Below are 15,802 nucleotides of genomic sequence, written 5' to 3' on the forward strand. Positions count from 1 at the left end.
TTGAGCTTGAATAACTGGACATCCATATGCAGAAAAAGTGAACTTCAATTCATACCTTGCATCACACACAAAAATTAACTCAAAATGGATTACAGATCCACCAGTAAAACTTAAAATTATAAGACTTATAGGAAAAAAAACTAAGAAAACAACACAATTAAAAGTGGGCAAAAGATCTGAACAAGCACCAAAAAAAAGATATACAGATTGCAAATAAACACATAAAAATGTGGTCAACACTGTTAGTAATTAGGGAAATACAAATTACAATTACAAGGAGAATCACTACACACTCATTAGAATGACTAAAATCAAAAGGGTGACCATACAGAGTATTGGCAAGGATGAGGAGAAACTGGACCTGTATCTCGTACACTGCTCATGGTAATGTAAAATGTAAAAACCACTTGGGAAAATACACAATTTTTTACACAACCTGTAAGAAACACAATTCGGACTGGTTCTTAAAAATTAAACATAAAAAAAAAAACAAAAAACGTTAAACATACACCTACCATATGACCCAATACTACTCTAGGTATTTACCCGAGAGAAAGGAACACATAAGTCCATACATAATTATACACAAAAATTCAGTGTTAACTTTAAGAAACCACGAACAACTCAAATATCCACCAACAGAGGAATAAATGAATAAATCATGATATACACATACAATGAAGTGTCACTCAGCAATAAAAAAATAATAAACTACTAATAGACACAACATGCATGAATCTTAAAACAATGATGCTGAGTGAAAGAGCCAGACCCCTCCAAAAAAAGAATACGATCTCATTTATATAAAACTAGACAGTGCAAACGACTCTGAGGTGACAGAAGGGCGATCCGGTGGTTGTCTGGAGAGGTTGCAGGCAGGGAGGGGCAAAAGGAAGGGATACAAACAGGCATAAGGAAACTTTTGAAGGTGAGAGAGATGTTCTCTTTCTGGATTACAGTGACGGCTTCATGTGCGTATACACACACAAAATTTTTCAAATTGTGCAATTTAAATATGTGTAGTTTCTGTACACCAATTACACCTCAAGAATACACAGCTTTTTTGGTGCAAATTATGCCTCAATAAAGCTGTATCAAAAAACAGCCAAAGCCAATGAATAGCCATGGACAACTTTTAAGACAGAAGAAAAGAACACAATTAAGTCTGTGTTTTAGGAAAAAGAGAACTTCCGTGACAATGTGGAGGACAGAAAGGAAGTGAAAAACTAAAACAAGGATTTTAATCAGGAAGCTATTGCAAAAGTCCAAGTAATTAAGTGAGAGATTATGTATGTCAATCTCTTTTCATGTCTTTTCTTATCTGTAAAATAAGGGTACTATCTATATCACAGGGTTATTGTGAAAAACAAAGGGAATAATATACACATGAAAATGCTGTTAAGCTACAGAGTACAATACAAACGTTAAAATATTATTTTGCAATTATACACACATGGGTCCTTCTTGTCCCCTTCCAATTTAATCGTGGTACATCAGTGGTCTCCTCACTTCTAACCTGCTCTCAAACACAAGGTCAGCATTCTCTAAGGCAGGTAAGTATCAGAACTTTCCTGGGCTACAAGCATTCTTGCATTCATGAGAACTATATATTTAGACCAAATCTAATGACAGCTCAGATCCTCTAGGCTCAGAAACAAAAGTTTAGCATTTAAACTCACTCCCTATACCCATATGAGTGATTACAGACACTAAAGTATTTTCCCAGAGACTTAAGGACTGAAACTTAAAAAAAAAAAAAAAAAAAATCCATTCCCACCTCCTTACCCAACAGTCTTCTCAGTTTCATTTCCAACCCCATACCTCGTCCATTGACATATCCCACACTCTGCAAATTTCATTCTCCATTTCTTCATCAAGCTCCATCTGCTGCTCCTCCTCATCTGAGCTGGATTTGGTGTTTTCAGGGCTAACAATCTTCAACAGAAAGGAAGAAAAGTGATGACAAAAGCAGTCCATAGTACTCATCATGTAATATTATCCCATAATCATTCACAAGTCACAAAGACACTTTCCTCAAAGTATCTTCTCTTGCAGAAACCTTGTTTTAAGAAATTACTACCCTGGGCAGATCTATTCATTCACATCCACAGAGTAAATACTGTTACTAGGCACTGGGGTTGAAATACAGAGATGAATATATTTAACCCCTTGCTTTCAAGCAGTTAAGGATCTACAGGTGGAAACACATGTAAACTAATTATCACAACAGAAAAGGCTAAGTGATACAAATGAACTGTGGACAGAGTAGTGAAAGCAAAAACGATGGACCAATGACCTATGCCTGGAAAAGGTGGGCAAACTTCTCCTAGGAGGGAATCTTTAAGCTAAGTCTTTGAGGGAGAATAGGAGTTTGTCATGTGAAGAATGGGAGAAGAACATACCTAAGAAAGTTAAAGAGTTCAGAGTTAAGAAAGGGCCTAGTAAGGTTTGGGGAATGGTGAGTAGTTGAGAGCGTCTTGGCAGATGAAGCTGGGAAGGTTGCAAGGAGCCCTGGATTCCAAACTAAGAAATATGCATTTTTCTCCTGCAGGCAAAGAGAACCAAAATGAGTTCCCAAGAACAGCTTGCTTTTTTTGGTTTGTCTGTTTGTATAAGGACGAATATTCCAGCAACTATGTTGCAGATGCACTGGAGAGAACAGAGATTGAAAGTAGGTAAGTCCGGGAAATGTGCGAGAAGAAAGTTCACATTTATTGAGAGCTCCGATAAGCCAAACACCATGGTAAGCACTCTATGCCCATTATAATCTTATCTAACCTACACAATAACCCTATATACAATAACATAGGTAAAGCAGTTTACAGAAATTGAGAGAGAAATCGAGGCTCTGAGCGGTTAGGTAACTTGCCCAAAGCAGGTGATGAAGCTACGCTTTCGTATCAGGGCTGCAGGACTCCAAAATCACCATTTATTCTACTACAACAAAAGTCCACAAAATAAATTAGGCCCTGAGGTTCAGAAACGACAGTGGGAATGGGGAGCAAAAAGCCGAGCAATGTATTTACATGGTCAGACATTTTCGGAAAATATGCAAAAGTAAAATATTTTAACCGTAAGCATTCCAGCATCCCTGCCACTCTACCTCCCTTTGTGTTGAGGGGTACCGGGAAGTGGCTCCCCGCAGTTTTGGGGTCCGTGGAGGCGGCCAGGACGCTAAGCGCGATGCCTCGAGAAGGGTGGTCGCGGAGAGAGTGCTGGAGTGGGCCGCCAGAGGTGTGACCAGGGGGGCTGGGGCAATGTGGGCGAGCCCACGCGGGGCGCGACTTTCCACACCTGGATGAGCCCGCTGAGGACGCCGAAGAGCCAGTGTTTGCTGTAGACCGTGCTTCCTATGCAGTCACCCCCGGCCCCCTCCTCCTCGTCCTGGTCCCGATTCGGCAGCGGCGGCGAAGGGTTGCGGTCCATGACTTCTCCACCCGCTCCTAGAAGCCGCGCCGGAAGCCGCTGGAGGAGGCGATAAGTCTCCTGGCGCCAGAGGGGCCGGCGCGCCCGGAGCGGCTCCCGCCACAGCACCCCCTACTGCCCGGAGCCTGCCGGCCTGAATACCCGTTCTGTGCGCCCACAGGCTTGGGATCCCAGATGACTTGATCTCCCCTTACCCAACCCTATCTAGGACCCAAGCACGACCATATTCATAACTGTTATTTGTCACTCTCCCTGGACCAGATATTCCATCTCCTTAGGGGCTCTTAGCCTGACTGAAAGGACAGGGAGTCGGGGACAGTGTCTCTGGTGCAGACGTAAATTTCGAAGCTGTCGGACCCCTGATCTCAGGGCAGGTTTGGCATCCTTCAAGGCATGAGTAGGCGCTCTTTCTTTTCCCAGGTGTGGTTGGAATCCTCGGAAAGACATAAGTCACCAGGAAGAACGTCAATATCGTCAAGATTACAACTCCCTGTATTTTCAGTTCCTGCTTCTATTTAGTTCAATGGTACTCAACCTCAGACCCAGCGCTCCTCTCCCACCCCACAAAATATTTTGCCACACCTACTTTACTTTGCTGAAAGAGATTTATAGATGATATTATCTACCTCAACATTAATTTCAAAAATAGTAATATGGCTCCCTAACAGAAAGAAGAAATAGAATTAAATAAAATGATATGTGTTTTAATACTTCAAGTACTAGAAGACATAATAGAGGTCTCCAGTGTTAGCACATACACATCAGATCCCTGTGAACCCAACATTTACAGAGTAAGAGAGGTGTGATTCCATCAGGGACTGTGCTTCTCAAAATCATAACCAGAGGATGGTAAAATTTCTGCCAAAACAAAGTTCCAATTTACAAAGCAATTGCATTTTCAGAAAATTTTAAGTTATATTAAAACTGGACAAAGAATACTCTGTTAATATGTAAAATACAGTTGGGTTCCAGCTTAAGTAATTATGAACATTTTTTTTCACTGTATGTGAAGGGGCAGACCCAGGTTTTATAAGGCCTGAGTTATGCAATTTGGGGAGCCCCCTTTAGGAAAAACAATACAAAATTACAAATATTAAATTAGTTAACAATAGGAACTATTTATTTAGAATGGCGAAAATGTATCAACTTTAAATAGCCAACAAATATGTAAAACATCACAAAATACAGAAAAATATATAAATATTTTTATTAATAAACAGCCTGACACACTTCAACAATCTTTTTCTTTCTTCTAATAGAATTTATTTTTAGAGCAATTCTAGTTTCACAACAATATTGAGCAGAAGGTACAGAAATTTCCCATATAATTCATACCTGCCCCCATGCATAGCAACCCCCATTATTAGCATTCCCCACTAGAGTGGGATATTAGATATAATTGATGAACCTACATTGGCACATCATTATAACCCACAGTTTACATTAGGGTTCTCTTTTGGTGTTGTACATTCTATGGGTTTGGGCAAATTTCTAATGACATAGATCCACCATTATTGTATCATGCAGACTACTTACACTACCCGAAAAATCCTCTGTTTTAATATAATATTTTTAATATAATTTTAATTTTTAATATAATTTTTCTAAGTTCACTTTGATCTTCATTTTATGACAATGACCTTGTAAGATCATTTTCTATAATGAAAAATAAAAAGACAATTCTGTCTTTAACATGGTTGTTTGATTTTTAAAAAATTATTATTGGTGGTTTAGGAAAGTTTCTTTCAGCTTCACAACTTGTTATTGGTAATATTCTATAAAGTTTGACCACTGTCAAATTTGGAAAACCTCTCTCTGGGGGAACTTCCATTTTGACTAGGATTCCATCAAAATAAAAGTCTTACACATGTGATCTTACAATTCTCCATTAACTCATACTTGACTTTCAAAATTGTTTCTTCCCAGCTACTCACATACTCTGTGCTGGACTGTACAGGACATGTTTATTTTGCCATATGACCTTTCCTCCTGCACTGGGAGTAACCACAGTAGATGGTAGGAGAATACATACCTAGAGGCCATTCCTACTCCAAGATAGAGATCAATAACTTAATTATACTTGGAAGTGACTGAAAACAACACAAATATGTCCCACTAAGTGCAAACAAATCATATTCCCAATTCAACTTCTCCTTAGTCAAGTCACCAAAATGCCTGTGCCCACCCCAGTGCCACTCAACACAAGCAGAAAAGTAAAGGCAGAATGTTGGCATGACAGTCAGAGGAATTAACTGCCTTAGTTAAAATATTTTACTTCTGCATATTTTACAAAGATAATTGACCATGTGAATCCTTTCCCAAGGCCTCTCCGAGGATCTTGGAATGGTCCCATATAAGTGAGGAGTTCTTGAAGCTTAAGCTTCATTCAGTTTTGCAGTAAATCTGATTCTGCCGAAATACATGTCTGATAGGTTACTGCAAATGTCAAGCAAGATTCAGGATGACCCTTTGTTTGCAGCACTGTCTCATAAATTGTAAGTTGTACGTACCTCTGGTTCATACACCAAAGGCCCTGCAATCACCGTGTCAACCAAAAGTATCCCCAGATGATCCAACAGCTGGTGTGGGGATGGAGGTGGCTGCAGCACTACCCTGTTGAGAACTAGAGTTTAGATCTCTCTCTAACCCACGGACTGACATGTATGGTCCATATATACTCTATGTAGTATGGTCCTTATCATGGAAATATACTTTTACCCCAAATTAGTATTATTCTTTATTAGTGCCTTATCTCCTTTAAAGAAAAATGATATAAGGTAAGTTGATCATGTCCCTGGTATTAAAAGCACCCAGGAAGATTGCCATTAGCTGTTTCCAGATGACAACAATGACAAATTGAATTTCATAAGCATTTATTAAACATTTTTTATGTGCTCTTTATGAAGTATTGAGTAGGAAAGATAGAGAATTCAGTAACTAACTCAGCAACTGTTCCTGCTTTCAGGGGTCTGACAGCCCATCTCCCAAGGGCAGAGCCAAGGGGAAGCTCAGTACTTGACAGGCAGGCCAGGGGGTCGGAAGTGGTTGGGGTCTTTGCCACTGCGGCCCCATTCATTGGCAGCCTGGTCAGCCTTCGAGTCCTCCACTCCGTGGCCGCTGTCTCCAAACTTCAAAAGGTCTGTGACTCTCTGAGAATTCTCTCTGGCGTCACTGGAATGGAGGAAAGCAGGTAAGAGATTAATCAGGGGCTGATGAACTACACCTCCACCCTTCCCATCTCTCCTCTTTCCAAGAAATTAATGAAACTCTAAGAGGCCAAGTTTAGAGATGCTAAACCCCTGATCATTTCTGGGTACAGCCCAACTCAGCCTGGCCTATCTCCTTGTGCTGGGTAACCAGCACCCATGGGGGAGAGTGGAAATCACAGCTAGGCATGCTCAGCTGACTCATACCTCCATCCCCAGGGGCTATGTTACCTGATCACTTTAGCAGCCCAGGCACCCCCAGGGCCCCTTTGTGCAGCGTCATAGTTCCCCCGGGCATGGAAGTATTTGTCGGAATTTTTGTAATTGGCTTCTCTCATGTCAGAGTAAGCTCTCATCATGTCTCTAGTCCCTAGAAAGGAAAGAAAATGAAAGTGATCATCTCTTGGCAAAATAGAGAACACTTTTCCTCCCAATGATTCTAAGATTTCAGCCTTTTGACACAAACCTTTGAGATTATACTGGCTGAGATAAATATTCCTTTACTTTTCACTCCCCAAGGTTAATGTTAGGAGAATCACACCGGGTGCAAGTTTTATTCTCTTTGATTCCATTCTAAGTACTGTTGCTACTTGGTTTTCGGCTGTGTGTGATGTGTATGAACAAGAGGTGGGATGGTCTTTAAGGGATGCTTCGTTGTGCGGTGAACCTCTACCTGGAAAGGGCAGGGAACCCTCTGAGTGGGGCGTGAGGACAAAGGCAAGTCTGAGGGAGGCTGCTGACCCAGAGGGCTCCCAACCTAGACAAGGGGAGAAAGTCAGTGCTGTGGGCACCTTGAAGACAACTCAGTTCTGTGTGCATCCAAATGTCTGGGGCATACGTGGCACCAGGAGACTGTCAGAACACACTTATCAGGTGATAAAGGTGAATTCCCCCAACAGAACTTCACAGAAACGGGGTCATCAAATGCAGAAAAAGGGCAACTACCGCCAGCTCTAAAGTTCAGTGTTCTCCCCAGGGAACTGAAGAGTATTGCCTTCCACACAGTGGTTATGCAGACAAACTGAGAAAATACACATATAACTTCTAGAAGTTTCCAGGTGCTCACTATGCTATCACTTCTCTGGGCCTTAGGAAGGCTGCAAAAAAACATTAAAAGGACTAAGCTAAGAGGAAAATTGGAGTTACAGATTGAAGGAATCTGATCAGGCTACAATAAAATGAAGACTTTCAAAAAGTAGCTTAATAAGCAAAAGAGAATAATCTACTGTCGGGTTGTAATCATAAGTTATGTAATACCCATGCGATGCCTTCTCTTCATTTTATGTATTTATTCTTTCCAGTGTTCAGAAAGATCACTTTGTTGAGCAGTACGACATTCTTCTGTATTTACTCCCTCAAGTTACAGATTTAAATAGATGCCTGGAGGCCCCTTGCTTAGGAAGTGCCTGATGTACTGGTCACCTGTGGAGGCAAAACTGGAGGCAGTGGTTCCCAAGCTTGAGTGGGCACAAAAAGCCACTGGGGTGCTTGGTAGAAGCCAGATTTCAGGCTCAGCCCTGAAATGCTGATTCAGCAGAGGGAGAGTGTGTGCACCCAGCATCTGCCTTTCACAAAGCACCCCAAACCCCGGGTGATTCTCACGCACGCGGTCCTAGAACAACCCTTTGAAAAACCTTGACCTAAAGATGGAAACACATTTGTAGCGGTGCCTGTGAGAATTTAGAAAGGATTGACAGCAAACTCTTAAATCAGTAATCAGTGACTCTCACAGACAAAGAAAAAGGAAAAGACAAGAAAAAAAAAATGATTTTGTGAAATATAGAAATCTTGCCGCTGAGTCTGACTACCGAGGCGCGTGTCTCTTGCTCTCCTGCCCAGCCAGGTCTCAGGCCCGCAGAACCACCATCATGGAATCCTTGTGCCATTTACTGCGGGGAGAGGAGCTCTGCAGTGGCCTTCCGCCTCTCCCACAGCCTGACTATCTGCCATTTGCTCAGATAAACAAGAGGGTTGTGTGTTCCCAAACCCGCAGTCGGCCATGCGCTCTCTGCTCTGGGAGGCAGGACAGTCCCGTCCTAGCAAGGTCTGGGGAGCACCACCACGGGGGTAACCCTGCTCTGCTTAGGACCTTGTCAGACTCTTCATCTCTTTGGGCCTCAGGTTCTCTGTTAAGGGATGATGGTGCCTACATTGCAGGATTACAGATTAAAACCTGAGGACGAAAACCAGTTCATTCATCCATGTAAAGCTCTTAGAACAGTGCCTAGCACGGGCCAAGCTCCATTAATCTTGGAGGGGATGACTAAATGCGCAAGTTTGAGGCACCCCTTCCTGGCTGCCTGAGACCCAGCCATGAGCTGGCCCTGACTTCCCACTAGGCGGCACTCGAGTCCCACTTATAAGTAGGGAGCAGGCACCCTGGACCCCACATGTATCTCTTCCTGCTCCTACTGCAAGTTGAGGCCCAAACCTTATGTGACCTCCAGCCTGGGGACCCCAAGGAAGAGTGCGCTGCCACCCAGAAAAGCCAGGGGTGGAGGGATAAGACACCTGTGGCTTCAGGGGAAAAGCCACACGTAGTAAGTAAGCCCTAGAGACCTAAGGCACAGTATGATGAGCACCAAACCATATTGTATTATAGTGATCAAATGTGCTATAGCCTAGATCTTAAGTATTTCAATGACTAAAAGGAAAGGGAAATTATGTAACATGACAGAGGTGCTAATTATAACTACAATGGCAATCGGGTTGAACATATAAATGCATCAAATTAACATGACCTACACCTTAAATATATATGATGTTATATGTCAGATATAGTTCAGTTAAAAAACAAATAAAATAGAAACCCTGGGAGACTGCTATCTTGAACACCATGCTTCTATGCGTCCCACTTGCGGCCTTTGTGCTGTGTGGATGTGGCCTCTGCTCTGGGGAATCCTGGAGGGAGGCCAGTGGCAGCCTCCCCCTGACCCCCATGCTTTGGGCCTTACCTTGACCAGCTTCCCTGAGGAAGGTTAACCACCTTTGGCTGCTGACGCCCAGGACCAGGGAGCCCAAGAGGATGCCCAGGAAAAGCTTCATCCTGCTGCAGAGTCAAAGAGATACACAAAGATGATAGGTGTTTAGTTTTGGATTGGATTGGTTTTTTCGCAGCGTAACGTTGACTCCTTCTTGTATTCCAAAACTAAGCCAGCACTCATTGTATTTCTGTCTATTGATCTACACACACACACACACACACACACATCTGTGTACATATACACCCCTGTATGTACATATATGTGTATGTGTGTGTATGTAGAAAGAAGTAGACAGTGCGTATACATATATTAGGCAGGTGATACGTAGATACATAGACAGAATTCCAGAGGGTCCACGTCTCCATTTCCACCTGCCTCGTTGGAATCCTAGTAAGAGAGACTGCACTGCGCTTCTAATATAAACCACTTTCCCTTTCAGTCATCACCTGTGAGCCCTGACGCCCACTGTATAGAAAGCTTCCCAAGAGGCATCTGGGCATTTTGTGACCATATACCAGTCTGTCGAATGAGATGAGTGAAACAGTGCCCAACCCTTGGCAGAATGCCTGCTCTCCCCATCCCTGAACTCTCCCCGAGGAAGTGCACGACTAAATCCCAGTCCCAGAAAGTATTCACATCTGCTGAATCCTAATTGTCAGGCTAGGAAATGCAGGAAGGAAGCAGAGAGCTGGGACCAGCACAGGAATGCCGTGGGCAACGGGAGTCCGCAAAGAGAAATAGTGTTGGAAAGTTCTAGTACCTCACCTTTGGCTGTTGCTTCCCAAGGAGGCTCCTGGTGAAGATGAGCTGCCCGCCCCTCCTGCCTGCGAGGGGTGCCCACGGTATATATACTGACCCTTTGCTAGGGGAATGACGGGGAAGCCAGGTTTGAAGCAAAACACTGAGATTTGGGAAATTCCCCCTTGGCCAGAACACAGCATCCAGAACATCAGGCTGTTTCTTCGCGCCCATCTAATTTCCCAGGTTGTGCAATCTGGCAGCTTCTGGGAATGTAGCAAATGTGGGCTTTTCTGCCTGTTTTCAGTCTCGCTCTTGGTGAGGAAAGGTTTCCTTCCACACACAATAATGTAGACAATGGGTGTGAAGAGGAATCAATATTAGAAAAGGGATTTGATTGTCTAAAGAATGAGAGCATAGAAGGCCGGTGGAAGAGCGAACGGTCTCCACTGAAGGAAGAGAGAAGGATAAAGCTGAGACCCCAGGGAGCAGAAAAACTACAGGAAGGACCAGTAAGCAGGAAAATGAAGCTTCCAGCACCCAGTGGGGTGGCCTGGATGCCGGAAAAGGGAGTCCTTCAGACTGAAGTGTACTCATGATCAGTTGCTGGGGGAGCTCCTAATGGCAGCTTTCATGGAGGACACCCTGGTCCAGGAACATTGAATTGCTTTGTAGACATTTGCTACAATGTCACGGAGAAATGATACATCCTAAAAATGATCAAGAAACCGCCCACTGGCCGAAAAATTATAAGAATAGAAGATTCAGGGAGGATGCAGAGAACGTTGGGGGCAGCGCAAGAAGGCTGGGAGGTTGCGAACATACAGAACGGCTGTTTCAGCTGGCAAAGCAGGACTGGGCTGCACTCTGTGAGTTTAGGAGGATTACGGTGGGAAGAAATTGCATGCAGGCGGTATCGGCGGGATGGAGACCCTGGTCCACTCACCTACCCCTTCCCTGCCCCTGTTTGGGAAAGGGGAAGTTTAGAGGTCATCGGATTTCCCTGCAGAAGAGAGGATGGTGCATGTGTGAGGTGGTAGCAATGATGGGGCGTCCAGAGGACGGACCTGGTCCTTGTCACCGGGGGCCCGGGGCTGGAAGCTTAAGGAAGGAGGGCCAGGAAGGCCCAGCCCAGGGAGTGCTGGCTCAGGGGTGTTGCCTGGGGTGCATCCTGGAGACAAGAAAAATGAGCAGGCATTTCACATACCAGACAGTACCACCAGGGCTGATGCAAGCAAACCATGGAGACTGGACAGCCCAGGGGTTGGAAGAAGCTAAGTAGTAGCCAGGAAGGAGGTGGGACTCGTGCTCCACCAGGAACCCAGAGCAGAAGCAGGAGGCCGACTTCTGATTTGTTACAAGACTACAGGAGTTATGGGTAAGACATTGCAAAGGGGAGGCTGACCCAGGAAAGCCAATCAGGCAAGGATTGCACTCGTAGGAGGGAATCATTGTCTTCGGTTGGAGCCTGCCAGCACTAGGAGTGATGCCTCTTTCTGGGTCTGGGTCTTATTTGAATTCCTGTAGGTACAATGAGATGAGAGGTGTAGGGCAGACAACTGTCAAAGGATCCCTCTGTCCCTGTACTTCTTCTCCAGGCCAATGCTGAGCACCGTTTGGACATTCCCCACACAGATCAATCCCTGGGAAAGGTGGGGTCACTGAGGTCTGCCCAGTCTGGGACCCTGAGCTGCTTTGGCTCCCTTGGTCCTAGGAGTAGACACGTGGGGAGAAGGGCAGGTGTCAACCCTCCAGAGCCAGTGGTGACAGGGAGCTTGGGGGGCTGCTTCCCAGAGGAGGCCATGTGATGCCCATACCCCTCCTCCCAGGCTCCCCAGGGCAGAAATCCTGGGCCAGTGACCCCAGCCTGTGACAATTCTTTTACTCCCTCGGGGCCATTCCGTGCTGGAGAGCCCTCCCCACTTTCAGACAGCATTCCAGTCATTCCCTTCTTTGACAGACACATTGCAGAGAGAGCGCGAGGATACTTTCCAGACCCACGAGGAACTCCTCCCAGGGACTCGGGCAAGCAAGGCATGGTCTCTTCCTTTGTTCTGTCACGTAGTCTCTCTTTCTGGAAGGGACACTCAGCTCCCTGAGGGCCAAGCTTAGAACAATAAACAGGAGGGACAGGCAGCTATTTCCCTTGTGTCTCCTGCCAAAGAAAGATGTTGCCATGGTGGTATCACATCTGCAGGCCTTGAAGAGATCTCCCGAAGTCTCCCGTGAGTCGCTGTGTCCCGGATTCCAGAGACTGTGTCCGTTGGGACCTATTGTGCCAACTTTGTTAGTAGTGAGAAGCCCTTTCCCTCTCAGAAGTGACCTGGTTTACAGAAGACATGACACGGTCCCCCTCCTCTAATAGCCCCGTGTGACCAGGCTGTGGAGACGCCTCGGAGACCTCCCTTTTCTCTGTCACAATGAATTTAAGTGGATGAGAAGAACACCAAGCCTACGAAGGGCCAGAAACCAAAGTTAGAAAAGACGCCCCACAGAGTACCCTGATCAAGCGAGGATGGGAGGCCTAGGGTCCAGACTCAGAGGGCCAGCAGAAAGAATGATCAACAGTTTCATGACTTTCAAATGAGAAGAATAACGTTACCTACCTGCGAGATTCGCATGTATAAGAAAGAGAAATTTGGTCATTCAAATGATGAAAATAGGCCTCATCTATATTTGGTCTTTCACAGTGACTGCCTCCCACACCCTGGGAATTTCCTAAGTGTTGACAGGGACAAAGGTGTCTTTACCTTTGTTACGATCAGAGGTGACATTTGGACCTCACCTAAGCATGGGGGCTGATTGCCAGGAGGCCCAACCATGTGATTAGAGGGACCTTTCACTCCCTCCTCCTGACTCCCAAGGACAGGTCAGGGACTGGAGGGTTGACTCAATCTCCAATGGCCAACGATTTAAGTAATCCCTGATGCAATGAAGCCTCCATAAAACCCCTAAAGAACTGGGTTCAGAGCCTTTGCAGGCTGATAAACATATGGAGACTCGGGAGAGTGGCGAGCCTGAGAGGGCTGGGGGTCTGTGACATTTCACCTTTCCTGTACTTTGCCCTTTGTATCTCTTCCTCTGGCTCTGGATTTGTATCCTCTTTTATATCCTTTGCTAAACTGGTAACTATAAAGACGTGCTTCCCCAACTTGTGTGAATGGTTCTGGCACATTAAACGAACCCAAGCAGGAGGCGGTCGGATCCCCCAATCTGCCTGGGATCTGTCAGAAGCACATAGAACAGCAGGGGCTTAGGATTGACATCTGACTGCCGGAGGTGAAGGGGAAGGATAGTCTTGTGGGTCTGAATCCTTAACAAGTGGGACCTGTGCTATCTTTGCGTAGAGATGTCAGAACTGAGTGGAAGTCTTGCACACCCTGCTTGGTGATGCGTGTGGCGCAACCCCGCAGACCCTGGAACTGGGTGTGGGACCCTAAATCACCGCCTCATAGGGTGGTCGTCGGGATGGGGTAATTAAGGCTGAAAGGGGCTTCGGTCTGTTCTGAGCACTTGTACTTAATACACTGAACTCTTCTGCTTAGCCAAGACAACTCATAGTACTTTATACATTGCCGGAGACAGGAAGATTATTTAAAAATTGTTACGGAGGCCACACATCATGAACACTTTAATAAGTAAGATTACCATGCAGAGTTCCATTTTTAAAGATCCTGGTTGAGGGGCGCCCGGGTGGCTCAGTCGGTTGAGCATCTGCCTTCGGCTCAGGTCACGGTCCCGGGGTCCTGGATGGAGCCCCTTATTGGGCTCTCTGCTCGGCGGGGAGCATGCTTCTCCCTCTCCCTCTGTCTACAGTTCTGCTTACTGTGCTCTCTCTCTGTCAAGTAAATAAATAAAATCTTTTAAGAATTAAAAAATAAATAAATAAAGATCCCGGTTGAAATTTTCAGGACACAGCAACATCCTTTCAAGTGTTTGAAAGTGTTCCTTCTGGGTGTCTCTGCAGATCCCTTTGTTAGAAAGAACTGTGGGCAGGACAGTGTTTGTGATGCAGAAAACAAGCTGGAGAGCTTGCAGCTGTGCAAGGGAGGAGGGAACATTCTCTCCTCACCTGGGCAGGACTGCGTCCCCAGCAGGTAGAAGGTCCTGCAGTTATCCTCAGCCTAAGCCCTGGAATTCTACTTGATAGCACTGGGAGAAAGAAGGCCTTGAGGAGCTCAACACGGTACCACGGGGAACGGAGCGGGCCAACGTGGGTTCATGAGCAGATGGAATATTGACCGTGTCATCTTCTGCATCTAAAGGCCCCCATTGAGTTAAACAAGACTTGATCTGGATTTCAATCTGCATGAGTTCCTTTTATTCTTACGCTTCACATTGTTCTTTTCAGTAGGAACTACTCGTTTAGTATCCAGGTGAGAACATTTGTGGGCATCCTTCGAGGCTACAATTCCTGTACTATTTACAGTAGTGCTGGTTTTAAAACAAATACTTACTATATCCAGCATCGTAAGAATACATTTTGTAAAACTTAAGTCAAGAAAATTTTAACAGAGTGTATCAGTGGAATAGACAAAATAACGTCCTCCACCAAAGATGTTCACGTCTTGCCTTTTTTTAAGTTTTATATGATATCCTTTGATAAACAGTAATTTTTTAAATTTTCTTTATTTAAGTCATCTCTACACCCACATCCTAGGGAGAGCAACCAAAAAGCAGCCAGATCACGTGAGCCCCAGGGCTGACGACGAGGTAGCAGCGCAGGCCTGTGCGATCAGCACCGCCTGGTCATATCCCCCCTTTGGACACTATAGAGGAGGCCCGGACAGGAAGAGAAGGGGCCCTCGGGCACTCAGGGGGTCTTCTAGAGAGACCACTGAGGTTGGGGGAGAGGCAGTGGCTGCGCCAGGTGGGGCGACACCATCTCCAGAGACAGGGCTTGGAACGTGGGCCGCTGTCAGGGGCAGCCGTGGGCACACCTGCTCCTCTCTGGGGAGGCCCTGCACATCTGGGGGTGCTGGTGTGAAGCTCAACTTCACCTCAGGAGCACTGCCGGCACACTTGGTGATGAACACTAGCTCAAAGCCCATTATTACTTTCTGGTAAACATAATGAGAGGGGACCTGTATAAGTTTACAGGGTAACACCATATTGCATTATTTCTAAGATACACATTTTTTTAAAAGATTTTACTTATTTATTTGACAGAGAGAGACACAGCCAGAGTGGGGAACACAAGCAGGGGGAGTGGGAGAGGGAGAAGCAGGTTGCCCGCCGAGCAGGGATCCCGAAGCGGGGATCGATCCCAGGACCCCGGGACCATGACCTGAGCCGAAGGCCGTCGCCTAGCGGCTGCGCCACCCAGGCGTCCCTAAGATATACATGTTTTAGTATGATTTTCTGAAATTAGGACGTGTATTACATTCACTGATGACCAGGCAGCATTCCTAAAATAATTGTCATTGTTTTAGGAATCCTTAAATACAT

The 15,802-nt window shown here is 45.3% G+C and overlaps 2 protein-coding genes across 2 annotated transcripts in view; both read right to left on the reverse strand.

Moving 5' to 3' along the window:
* The window catches only part of SAAL1 (serum amyloid A like 1), a 31,699-nt gene extending 28,250 nt beyond the window's left edge, over positions 1–3,449 (reverse strand). The window contains exons 1-2 of the mRNA XM_027581036.2: positions 3,295–3,449; positions 1,822–1,935 (exon numbers count right to left, since the gene is read on the reverse strand). Of these exons, the coding sequence (XP_027436837.1) occupies positions 1,822–1,935; positions 3,295–3,426 (246 nt within the window). The 5' untranslated portion in view covers positions 3,427–3,449. The remainder of the gene's footprint in view (positions 1–1,821; positions 1,936–3,294) is intronic.
* A 2,833-nt stretch (positions 3,450–6,282) lies between these two features.
* Positions 6,283–10,487, reverse strand: LOC113914949 (serum amyloid A protein-like). Its single transcript, XM_027580577.2, has 4 exons — positions 10,382–10,487; positions 9,587–9,681; positions 6,864–7,002; positions 6,283–6,597 (listed from the first exon to the last, which is right to left on the reverse strand). The coding sequence occupies exons 2-4, from the start codon at positions 9,675–9,677 to the stop codon at positions 6,435–6,437; spliced, it is 393 nt and encodes a 130-aa protein (XP_027436378.2). The 5' UTR covers positions 9,678–9,681; positions 10,382–10,487; the 3' UTR covers positions 6,283–6,434.
* Between the last annotated feature and the right edge of the window lie 5,315 nt (positions 10,488–15,802).

Source organism: Zalophus californianus, chromosome 11 (assembly GCF_009762305.2).
Source record: "Zalophus californianus isolate mZalCal1 chromosome 11, mZalCal1.pri.v2, whole genome shotgun sequence".
NCBI classification, from domain to species: domain Eukaryota; kingdom Metazoa; phylum Chordata; class Mammalia; order Carnivora; family Otariidae; genus Zalophus; species Zalophus californianus.